Source organism: Lissotriton helveticus, chromosome 1_1 (assembly GCF_964261635.1).
Source record: "Lissotriton helveticus chromosome 1_1, aLisHel1.1, whole genome shotgun sequence".
NCBI classification, from domain to species: domain Eukaryota; kingdom Metazoa; phylum Chordata; class Amphibia; order Caudata; family Salamandridae; genus Lissotriton; species Lissotriton helveticus.
In genome coordinates, this window is record NC_136057.1 from 145497554 (window position 1) to 145510007 (window position 12454).

General features: G+C 45.4%; 1 protein-coding gene across 1 annotated transcript in view; it reads right to left on the minus strand.

The window, feature by feature from the left end:
* Nucleotides 1-4698: 4698 nt before the first annotated feature.
* PPP1CA (protein phosphatase 1 catalytic subunit alpha) overlaps nt 4699-12454 on the minus strand; it is a 176492-nt gene continuing 168736 nt past the window's right edge. The window contains exons 5-7 of the mRNA XM_078659196.1: nt 8382-8605; nt 5536-5670; nt 4699-5278 (exon numbers count right to left, since the gene is read on the minus strand). Of these exons, the coding sequence (XP_078515322.1) occupies nt 5171-5278; nt 5536-5670; nt 8382-8605 (467 nt within the window). The 3' untranslated portion in view covers nt 4699-5170. The remainder of the gene's footprint in view (nt 5279-5535; nt 5671-8381; nt 8606-12454) is intronic.

Below are 12454 nucleotides of genomic sequence, written 5' to 3' on the forward strand. Positions count from 1 at the left end.
TTTCTCAGGTGTGCCACCACCGCAGCTAAGCAATTGAAGACGCGTGGTGCTGACTTTGACCCAAAAGACAGTACTTTGAACAGATAGTGTTACTTTGTGTCGGAACCGTAGGTACTTCCTGTGTTTGTTCATAGGGATATGCAAGTAGGCATCCTTGAGGTTTGTTGCCATGTAGTCTCCTTTTTGAATTTGAGGGATTTCTTGGAGAGTAGACATTATGATATTTGTTAGAATGAACTTGTTTATGAACCTTAGGCCCAGGATTGTCGGGAGTCAATTTGTGCCTTTTCCTCTTGCTCTAGAGGGTTGGCCTCTGCCCCTACCACAAAGGGGCTGTTTTGGTTGTCTGCCAGCTTTGGGATCCAGTTTGTTGGCTGGTCTGTGGCATGTTTCCTTGGCCTTGATGCAGCTAAGACATTTGTTGTCCTTGGTCAAATGTACCTTTTCCTGTGAGTTTCCTGTTGAACCCACCTCTTTTAAAGGCACCCCTTTGCTGTTTGGCTCCCATTGCTCTTGTAGTCTCATGATCTTTTTTTGATTTGCTAGAGGGATTTATCCACCTCCTTTCCAAACAGTGCCTCCCCTGTGAAAGCCTTTTGATGGATGTTTGAACCTCTTTTAGAAGCCTGAAATTCTTAACCAGGCAGGTCTTCTTAGGGTGGTGCCTGTGCACATCTGTCTGCTGGCGGTGTCTGCTGCATCTAACGCAGATTTAAGGCATGTTTTTGCCATGTTTCTGCCCTCTTGGACAATAGATTTTTCTCTATTCTGGTCCTCTTCGGGGAGTTTGTAAGAGTTCCTCTAGGTCATCCCACTGATGGTGACCATCTGTTCAATAGGGCATTTGAATTTGCGATACGTCACGGTCACAGCTTCCTTCTCCAGCTTTCTTCCCACCACACATTCTCTTGCTCTCCTTTTCTGTTGGTGGTCCAGTGTTTGAGGGAGCATTAGGTCTTCCCCTGGCTGTTGTGACGATTGAGTCAGGCCCCGTGTAACCTTGATACGTCACGGTCACAGCTTCCTTCTCCAGCTTTCTTCCCACCACACATTCTCTTGCTCTCCTTTTCTGTTGGTGGTCCAGTGTTTGAGGGAGCATTAGGTCTTCCCCTGGCTGTTGTGACGATTGAGTCAGGCCCCGTGTAACCTTGAATATATTTGGGGGAGGCTTTGTATGCTCGACCCTTGGTGTCACCCTTTTATATGAGGCTGGTTCTTTAAAGGCTTCCTTGCCCTGGTCTAAAATGCTTGGTAGCATTGGTAAATATTGTGTTTCCTTGGTGGCTGGTGCTAATGTTTCTAGGAGGAAACATGAGTCTCCCTTTTCCTCCTCAAGGGGTACTCCGAAAGAGTCTACTCCCCTTTTAACTAGTCCACTGTAGAAGGAGACATCTGGTGTAGATTCCTTAGAAGGATAGCAGCATCTCTTATTCTAGACATTCGGTGTAGAGGTCGTTCCAGTTGTACTCTACATTCAGAGGCTTCCTCCTCTCCAGGGGCGTCTATATATTCGAGGTCCTCTTCGTGAGGTTCGGGAGTTGGGGGTGGTTCAAGGATATCCTCTTCCCCCTTTGGCGTCGTCAGAGTTACCATATTCAGTGACTTGTGCTTTTGGAATCTGGAAATTTGTGATGCGCCAAACACTTTCTGGAGGAGCGCTGCCATCTCAGACTGGAGCCGTTTCCTTCTTTTCGACTTAGTGTTTGCTCTGCTTCGGTGACCGGTGATTTTCTTTTTGGGAGTACCCATCTTGTTTCGACAGCATTGCGCCTACCTTCGGGGTTTCGTGCTCGACCCTCTGTTGACGTCTTCTACGATTCTCCCTCCTCGATGGCAGGGTTCCTTGGATCGCAGCTGACCCTTGATCGCCTTTTTTTTCCAGCGTCGGGGCTGCTTTAGGTTGCACCTTGATTTTGTGGCCCTTCAGTTCTGACGGATGTGTATGGTGTCTTACCCTCTTCTTCCTGGTGTTGCTCACCTTCATGTGGGCATGTTTTTTCGCAGCCCCCCTCCAGAATTTTGAAGTGCTACTCTTCTTGCATTGATTCTGCTGGTACTCCCTGGTCTTCGTCCTCACTGGAGAAACCCAGGTCCTAAGCGAAGTCTTCTTCAAGGTTGAGACATTGTGGTGTAGTGTGCCTCTGTTTTCGGCAGGCCCCGAGTGTCTTCGGCTGGGACGCCCGCAGGCCTGCTTTAGACCTTGACCACCAATCACCTTAACTTCAGAAGATTGGTTGTCTAAGTTACTGCACTACACCCATTTGCAATACTGGTTATTCCTGCAATAGAATAATGTTACTGAACTAAAAAATGGCATGACGGAACCACTTTGAAACTGAAAAGAAATGCTGAATACCAGCAAAACAGATTATGCTATTTGGTGAGGCTCCCCTACTTTGATGGCCCACCGACTTTGGTGCGAACCCGATCCAGAAAACAGTGGTAAAAAAAATCTAGGCATATACCTGGATCAGAAACTTACAATGAACGAGCAAGCTATGACCACTGTGGCTTCCTGCTTCTGCCCATTAAGGCTCAAGGGTTTTCCCTTTTCTTCCCATGACAGTTCGCAAAACTCTCCTACAGGCTTTAGTAATAAGTAGATTAGACTACGGTAACTCTCTCCTGATCTCAGCCATTGAATCCTCCCTTAACAGACTTCAGGTGGTTCAAAACACTGCGGCCCTTTTAGTTTCCAACTCGCCTGCCAGGTTGGCTTCATTGCTGCTTCTCCATGAACTACACTGGCTACCTATCCGCAAGCGGATCAGTTTCAAGATCCATTGCATAGTACACAAGGCAATTTATGTCAATGGCCCTAGCTATTTACCCGACAGACTCATCCACTATCAGCCTTCTAGAACACGTCGGTCAAGCTCCAAAGCCCTTCTTGTGATGCCCACTGTTAAAAAAATCCTGCACAGGCGGGAAAGCTTTTAACCATCTGGCTCCCTCTTATTAGATTCTCCTTCCTAGCCACCTTCTGCAATGTACCGACTATGTCCGATTGCGCAAGCTCCTGAAAACTGAGCTATTTTGAACTCTTCCTGCTCCTCTTTATCACTCCCGCAGCGTGGAGATGTCCTTTAGGGGATGATTCAGGCGCTATACAAGCTTCTAAAAATAAAATATTTATAAACATAACTGAAAGACTTGATGCCTTAAAACAGACTTTTTTGCAGAGTTTTATATAGCATGAACTACACCTGAACCGGGTATCAGAGCGCTTTACATAGCACCAGTTACGTTACATGAGGACACATTCATTTTTAGGCACGGGGAGATGAAGTGATTTGCCCAGAATCACAGGTTTTGGCATCGTTACCGAGACTCGAACCCAGTTCTTTTATAAATTGGTGTGGATCTCCTGATGTCGTGTGTCATTTATTGATCATTGTGTGCATTTGTAGATGTTTGGCACTCCTCTTGGTTAAGCATAAGGATGCTCAACCACACTATCCCAAACAAAGCACCTTGGGATTGCATAGCAAGCTCCTGTGCACTCCTAAGGGAATCTCTGGACTGCTATATCAATCTGATAGACGGTGTAAAGACCCAGCTTCCTACAATCAATTATTGTAACATCAGCCACAGTTCAATACTCAGAGTCAGTCCTTCATACAACTGAATAATGCACACTTGATCGCAATAATGGTGCATCATTGCACTGGTGCATGCATACATTTAGTGCTCCCACCAGATCACTAACTCCCAGTCACTGGGCATACTAAAAGCATCAATCCTCTCCCCACCAACCCATCTGCATGCTCGGAAAACAATTTTAAATTACACCTTTTGCTGCAAAACCAACACTGTCTCAATTAACAAGGCAATCATTTTTTCCATGTGTTTTATTTATAAAAACAACCTATCTCCAAAAAACAAGAAAATGCCAGTCGCTTAACGTCCAGCAAATGCGACTCAGTGAATCATAAAAACATCAAAGTCCAAGGCCGCTTGGTGCATGGGTGCTGCCTCTACTGGCAGAAGGGGAATATAAGAGAAAAAGGTTTAATAGGACACTTGAGTCAAACAGGAAAGGGTGTCTGAAAACCTGAACAGGTGTGTGGATACAGCAGTATTTCCAGCAGACAGCAAGGTCATCTCATAGGTCTGTTTTGTGGGCACTGTGTGCCTGGCAAACAAGTCATGCAATACCACACTTATAGCAAGCGCCTTCTGAGGCAAGACATGGTTCAGTTCTACAGTCCCATCTCTCTCCCACTAAAGAGGTAGGGCAAGATGTACAAGAAAAGTAAAACCCTGCTTTAGATTTCATCACCTGGCAGCCCTTGACAAACAAAAGTGGTACAAGGCACCCATCACCCACCAGAGTACTTCCCAGTTCACACACTGCCACCTTTCCAACTGCAGGAGCATTCGTTCAGCGCCTCAATGAGGGCAATACGTGAACCATTCACTGGGGGTGGGGAAGAAGCAATTTACTGGCAAGGGAATACCTCTGACCACAAAGACAAAACGAAACAGCAGGGCCTATATCAAGTGGGGTGGAGGGAAGAAGGCGAAGAGAATGTTCTATCCTTGACAACTGCTCACAAAGTTATGCCTTTAGAAAAATATGTTTTTTGGGCCAAAGTACAAACCTTTAGGAAATGAACGGTGCAGGAAAGGTGCAACATTTGTCTAAAAGACCTCCATGCCACTCCTGAAAGGAGAAAGCAAATAAAAAGGCTCAGAGGCAGATAAAAGGCCTTTACTATGGCACCAAGTCCCACATCACAAGGGCAAATGAAGTCCATCAGTGGGAAGAGATAGGTGTAAACAGGCACAATATAGCTGGGTGGAGAGAAATGGTGTACATGAGTGTTCACGGTGCAAAGGCAGGCTTTGCCCTGTCTGGGTCACTGCATCATTTAGTTGCTTTCACGGCTACTAGAGGTGGCTTGGAATGGCAGGCTGAAAAGGTGGATCTACAAATGTTCACTTTTGACTCTGTTGGGAGAAAGCTAGAAAAAAGGGGGCAAGGGTATTAAATCTTCATATTTGTGGGGGTGACCCTTCTACCTCAAAAGTTATAAAGGAAAGGGGGTGTGCAAGCTGTGCTAGAGTGAATTTTACAGTATTCTAGAAAGATGGCTCTGAAAGAGGTTGTTTGGCAGGACAGTCCTAGCTGCCCTCTGTGCTTGCTTCTTGGCTGGTGCTACTCTTCTCATTTCTTCGGCTTGGAGTTGCGGGGTGGGGTGATGGGGCGGCCCCCAGGGTTCAGGCCACTGAACTGCCCATACTTTCCTTTGTTCTTGTCAGCAGGTTTCAGTATCTAAAAGAAGAAGCAAAAGGTTTTAAACCATCATGAATAAAGGGTATACGCATCTTGCCCAGCTTTGGAAGCCCAGGCTTATAAATAAGATCTATTAACTCATTTCACAGTTTGTCGAGGAGGAGAAGCAAGCACTTCCCAGCGAGGCATGGGAAATTAGTTATAGCAGAAACAAATAAACCGCTAGGAGATTAAAATGCTAGAGTAATATTGAAACCACGTGGATGGCAGAGCAGTGGAACTGTGCCAACTCTCACCTGAAAAGAGCACATGAGGGTCTCGTCGACACTCATCATGGCCCCAGCATTATCAAACTCCCCGCAGTAGTTTGGCGCAGAAAAGAGCGTCACCAGCTGCCGTTTAGCAAAGAACTCGTAGCCGTCTTCCACCACCTGAAAACAAGAAGGCAGTCAGTCTCAAACTGCAGAAATGCCTCATCCAAAGCAACACACCAATGGCTTTAAGTTACCCCTGACACTCCTGTAACTTTCCTGGTTTAGTGTTCCACAGACTTTCAAGAAATCCTGCACAACTCAGACATACAAAGCGGTACAAAAGGGGGTGGTGATGGACGGAGCATCTGAACCAATCAAACACTCACACCGTTAACAGATCTGGGTTTAATCCATCACCGCTCTTTAGCCCACCCCAGTTCAGACATGGCCATATGCAAATCAGTCCGAGCCTGTGCCTCATGGGAACAGTCCATCCCGAACTGCCAAGCCATGCCTTCCCCGGACCGGAAACAAGCTTCCTAGGACCGGTTTCTGGCATTTCAGCAGTCTTCAGCCAGGCTTGCTAGGTAAGCAAGCCTGGTTAGTTAGGTAAGCCTGGCCATGTCTGAACTGGGGTGGCAGAGTGGGCTAAAGAACGGTGATTGATTAAACCCAGATCTTTTGACTGGGTGTGTGTGTTTGATTGGTTCAGATGCTCCATCCATCACCTCCCCTTTTGTACAAATCAGACATACAACCCTTTTTCAGCATACTCAAGCATTCTTCGGGTTCATGTCTCCTCAACCCATTCCTCCCTTCACATTTCTTAACTCTACTTCCAAATGACTATTCAGCCCCTTATAGAAACAGAACTTATAACATACAACATGTGTATTTGTAAAGCACACGTTCACCCAGAAGGGACTCTTGGCACTGAACAGATGTTTGTTACCCAACTTTACCCCTTCGCTGTGAGAGTAGTTCCCCCACGGGGCGGGAGGAAGGGGCGCGGAGCCGCGGTGCTCGTGACGAGCCAAGCTCGTCATGAGTCACAGTGGAGCTGTGCTCATGATGAGCTGGGCTGGTCACAACCCTGCCCACTGAATAATTCTCCCGCACAGGCGGGTAATCGATTGTGCATGGGCGGGCCGCGGCCGTTATGATGAGCCCAGCTCGTCATGAGCAAAGCTCCACTATGACTCATGACAAGCTGGGCTCGTCATGAGCATGAGAGGGGTTAATGGTTATCGACCTCAAAAGCATGAAAGGCTGAGTGGACAAACCGGGATTTGAACCTGTAAACATTGGGTCAAACAAAGGCTTCTACAGTAAATGCATTAATCAACCAAGCCACCGAACACTCAGCAATCTGCCTGCACCAGAAGAGCCAGCAGCCACGTCCTACTAATGTATCCCAACTGAAGCTGGAGTGAGATTAAGGCAAGGAAGATTAAGTGCTTCCAAGACTCTGCTCATTCAAAAGGACTTTGGTGGGGCAGAATTCAACAACCCTGGAAAACTGCCTTCCATTAATGCTGCAAACCACTTCAAGATGTTGTACTATTCAAGAGTTCCCTATAGGTTCCTTTGATCGAACTGAATGGTTGGAATTTACCTCGAACTGTAAGGAGAGGGAACATCCAACACTCCAGCAGGTAGTAGGATGGAACCCTGAATGAATTTACCACCCATGCCTTTACAACGCAGTCTCTACCCTGACTGCGAGGTTACCACTTTTGCGTTGAGGGAGGAGGGTGGTGAGGGGGGGAGGAGGGGGGCGTGCGCTGGACTTTGTAATAGTACAATTTAATATTCCAACTCCAGTCTACACAATAGGGAAGGTGATGGACTTAAAATCCAACAGCAGTCTAACACGTCCCCCTAAAGAAAGTCATAATGTCAGTTGGGGTAGTGACTGCATTGTAAAAGCAGATCGTGGTAAAGGAGGTTCCCCTTCAGAAAACCATTTAAACTTCAGAAAGGAAAAAAAAACGTTGCAGGAAAGGTGTAAACCTTTGGTATAACAGTCTTTGTATTCAAAAGACTGTCTCACACAATGCCTAGCTCGAGGCGCAGCCAACGAGAAAGGCTGGCTAGACATTGAGGGTTAAAAGTCACAGCTCTTCGGCGCAGACTGCAGGTCTGTTATTTAGCGTTCTGTTCAAATTTTTAGCTCGTTTGGCCGAAGTTTAAGTAGATTGTTTTAGGTTTTAACATTCAAAACCTCAGTGGACGCGTAATACGCACCTCCAGGAGGGAAGGAAGAGGTAAAAAAAAAGGTGAACATGAGTAGGACTTTCCGGTTGCAAACACTAGATGGTGAAATATGAATAGAATGTTAATCTAGAAGAACTTTGTGTTCGGAAAAAAAAAAGTTACTTACCTTCAGTTATGCTTTCCTGGGGGCTACTGTAACCACAGGTTCCTCACCTTTCAACCTCATGCAAATTTAACTCACTGCCAGACCCTCTGCCCCTTTATCACACGCTTGCAGGGTTTTTGTCATGCGTTTCTCCCTTTGTGTTTTTCTTCCTATTTCTCTCCCCCCTTGAGTTTCTCCCTCCTGTTTTGGGTTGGGTGAGGAAAAAATATATGTGCTGCCCTCAAAAATATGCCACACAGCCACAGGCCCCACCTACAACCACTGGCTCAAAGTGAGCACTGCATGGATCACGTTCAAGTGTTACCCAGAACTTTTAGAAACAGGAAGCGAGTGAGAAACATTTGTGCCCAGGGTCATCACTGAACGGTAGGGTCATGGGTGTAAAACTGTGCAGAAGTGTTAACACTACAAACCCAGTATGGACCATATGCCATACTAACCTGAACTTTCCTCAAACCAGGTGGCCATCCCTTCTCACCTACATCACCCAGACCCTTCTCCCTACCTGGTGTGCTCTGCAGATGAGATCCAAATCGTGCTTGTGCAGGAATTTAGCCACAACTTCGGAGCCAAAGGTGAAGGAAACGCCTCGGTCGTTCTCGCCCCATCCCTGCACGTCCTTGTCAGGATCTGACCACAGCAAGTCACAGAGGAGTCCCTGGTCCGGCACATCTGTGGGACGCATAATCCTTCGGATCTGCTCCATGGACTGCAGATCTGGAGATAAACCTGCCAGGTACAAAAAAAACACGTGAGGTGCATTTGGGTACAAAACATATGAAACAGGGCAAGAGATTTAAATAAACACTGGTCCGAGTGAGTCACAGGTACATACACTAACAGCGACTAAACCCCTAACAACAAAGGCCAATTACTACTGGGACACTGCTCTTACCCAACGAGACAAGATTACAGATTAGGAAGAACATTCAGAGGCCCAGCCAACAACTCTACAACTCATGGATGTGACTGCAAAAATCCGCTGGGGGGACTTGGTCTATAGGCAGGACGCTCAGCAAGTACCCAGACTCAAAATATAACAATTTAAGAATTGTTGGGGGTCCCTCAAGGCCTGGGGTCATTTATAAAGCTACCAGGATCAACATGTGATTAAGGCAGCATACTCTATTAGTAGTCCATCTGAAATACTCATGTAGCGGAATCCAAGACCGCACAAGTATCAAAACGGATTAGAATACTAGCTGCAACCTACACCAAGCATTTGCAACCTCTGCCCTCTAGGTAAATGAAATTGGTAATTTTAGCAAAACAGAAAACTGTTCTGCATTGGAGACTTTACGATTGATGACAATGGCTATTTTAGGTCAATTTCCATTAGCTTTGGGAATTCTGGTCATTCTGTAGCAACCTTCACCATGTCAGAAGAGGTGGCTTTGTGGAGCACTGTTTAGAACCACTCTCCATTTGGTCACTCCCAATAAAACATCAATCAGGTTTTAGATCAGCAGGTGCCACAATGCACATGCACCTTCACACCATCCAAGAAACACCCTGTGAAAGTAACTCAAAGCAACGCCAGATCCAGCGCTTAACACCTCCAAGGACCATCAGTATGCAATCTCTGGCTCTATTTGCTCCGTACTTCCTGCAGTAGAAAAACTCAAGTGACAAACGTATCTTACTCATCCACAAGATCACTAAAGAAAATGTTTAGGATGTGGATGCAGAACCCTCATCTGGTGCTTAGACAGGTGGTGCTACTGAAGTAGAAGCATCAGATGCTCAAGTGCTCAGTATCACACTTTCCTGGCACAGGTTGGGCCGATTAGGATTACTTGGGACTAGCCTGTCCCGACTTTTCCAGGAACTCTGGGCAGGAGAGGAAGTGTTGGACAAAGCATACAGACCAGTATCACATTGCAGACAGTTTCCCAATTACATTTGTGGAGAAAAGTTTAGAGGGTAGGATGCTTTGACACTGTCTAATGATGGCGAACAGATCTAGCCACAGGATGTCCCACTGACCGAAGATGCCCTGTGCCATTTTGGGACAGATGCCACTCATGGTCTGCCAGAAGATATGTTCAGCTAGCCTGCTCTGGTGGCCATGGAACTTAGTGGTTGACTACTAAATAAGTCTCCAGCTAGACTGGCCACCTTTGGAGGCAGAGCACCCTGGTACAGAACCCAGGAACCCACCCCTACCCTGCTTGTAACAGAACCACAGGGGTCTGCATGGTCTGCAAGGACCAGTCTCAGCCTCCCCTGGATAGTAGAGTAGGAAGGCTTTCAGGGATGGTTAATTGCCCGAAGCTCCAAATGGTTGATATGGAGCTGGCTCTTCACTGGAGACCTCATCTCCACCTCCATGACGACTTCCTCAACCAAGCAACACACCCATTGAACTGTGGTGGTGCTGTGGCCTCAAATGGTAGGACTTTGAACTGATAATGCTTTCCCCACACCTGGGGTACTAGGATGTGCCAGCTGGATGAGGATTTGTAAGTAAGAGTCTTTAATATAGAGGATCGCCATGAAGTATCAAATGGCGACCCTGGAGGTCTAATTGAGTTTATTTCAAAGCGTTCCGATGTGTTGTAGTGACTGAGCATGAATTGGTCATAAACTTGTCTCCTTATGACAGTTGAGATTTGGGGTGGTGGGGTGGAGGGGCAGGGGGGTAAGGAGGGGTTAGATACTGCTTCTAGTGGCTTTTCTAAAGCAATGCCTGCGCTTCTATTGTTGTCTTGACTAATGCTATAGTGGCATTGTGGAATACTGGTAGAAACGTGCTAAACTCTAGGCAGTAGCTATACTCTTATGCATACCAACAGACATGAAAGGTGATATATGGATGTTTATTACTTTTAGGCTCAGGTGCTCTTACTTTGGGCACCTCTGCATTTGATTGCCACTCTCCTAAAAGGACTGCTGTGGTTGGTGCCAACGATGTTGAGATGGCCACTGACCTGGTTCCAGCTTGTGCTTTCTACCTTTTGAAGTCTGACTTGGGATGTTGTATTTAGAGTGCCCCATTGTTTTACCAAGGTCTCAATTTTTTCCATTGTGTCCACCTGAGGGCTGAAATGGCGCTCTGTCAAACGGTACACTTACAAGGGATTGCTGGACTTCAAGTTGGAATCTAAAGACCGAGCATCCGGTCGAAAAACACCAATTACTTTTGAGGGAGGCAACGTTACCGGTGTGTTGGCTTTGATATATTTTCTCTTCTCGATTTACTCCTTTCTACATTTTTTCTAAGCCTCTGAAAGGTATTTTACCACCTGTTCCATCTCCTCTCAGTGATATTGTATGACTAGGCTTTCCTGTTTTCAGTTTCTATTTTCGGTAAATTCTGGGTGGTGTTTTTCAGTGATTTCAATACCTCAAAAAAAGTGCTTTTCAGTGGTTACTCATTTTTGCGCCATAAAAAACAACTGAAACAGTGTTTTACCGGTGTTTATGGAACGCTTTGCTTTTATTATTGCTTGCTTTCTTCATTGATGTATGGTATGTAGACACCGCGCCAGAGAGCTTTGGGAGCATTAGGGTCCTTGAATAAAGTATAACTGTTTGTGAATTGGCTCAACCTACTCTTTTGTGCATGTGTCCTTTAATTAGATGTCAATGCTACCCTTGAGTCAACGTCAAACTAATTTTAACTGGAAACTGAAAAACTAAAACAGCAAAGTGAATTAATGACATTTGTGTCGTATTTTCCCAACTAGAAATGCAATAGTGTGTTAACTTCGGTGTTTGGAAACTGGTGTTCTAAATGAAATGGTTGTGGGAAAGCACCAAATCATTGAATGCTGCCTTTTCCGAAAACCAGCACTAGTAAAACAAAATATAACAAGCATTGGCATAGACAATAGGTTTTTGCCTTTGGGACTTTAATAAGTGTTCAGCCATGCAACAGTTGACGTTGTTGCACCAAGGATATTGTGCTGGATAGCTAAACACTTATAAGGTCCCAAAGGCAAGACCTACTGGCTATGCCAATGCTTGTTTATCTTGTCCTATTGATGTTTGGCAATTAAATGTTATTTATTTAAATGTTACGCATGTGTTTTATATTTGCACTGTAACTTTTGCTGTTATCTTGTTCTTTAATGGTTGTTTTTACATGCCGAATAAAGATTGTGATGAATCTTCACTGGATTTACCTTACTGAATTAAAATTTACACCGACAAAAAACCCATTATTATTTAAATCTGTTTGCCTTAAAGGCAAATATCAACTGAATTTAAATTTTTTCAGGCAGCCATAACAATACATGAACCGGAGAGAACTAACTGCAATTGTCCTATTGCTACCAATGGCTTGTTTTTATGTAGAGCTTCATTGTGCACTTTTGTTAAGTACTTTTAACGTGTTACTATTACTCAATGTGATGGGATTGCGGTTAACGTACTTCTAAAGGATTGCAATTGTCATTGCTCAGATTCAAGCCCATAGCACGCAAATCGCCAAGGATGTCAGCAGTGATAGTTTAAATCAGGGCGCCTTCTTACCTGCAGTCTGTTCCTTATTGCCTTTCATTTGACTGCGCCTTGCCAAGAAAAGTCACCTGCGCTTCTTGTTTACCTCGATTGCCCTTTCAGTTGTGCATGCCA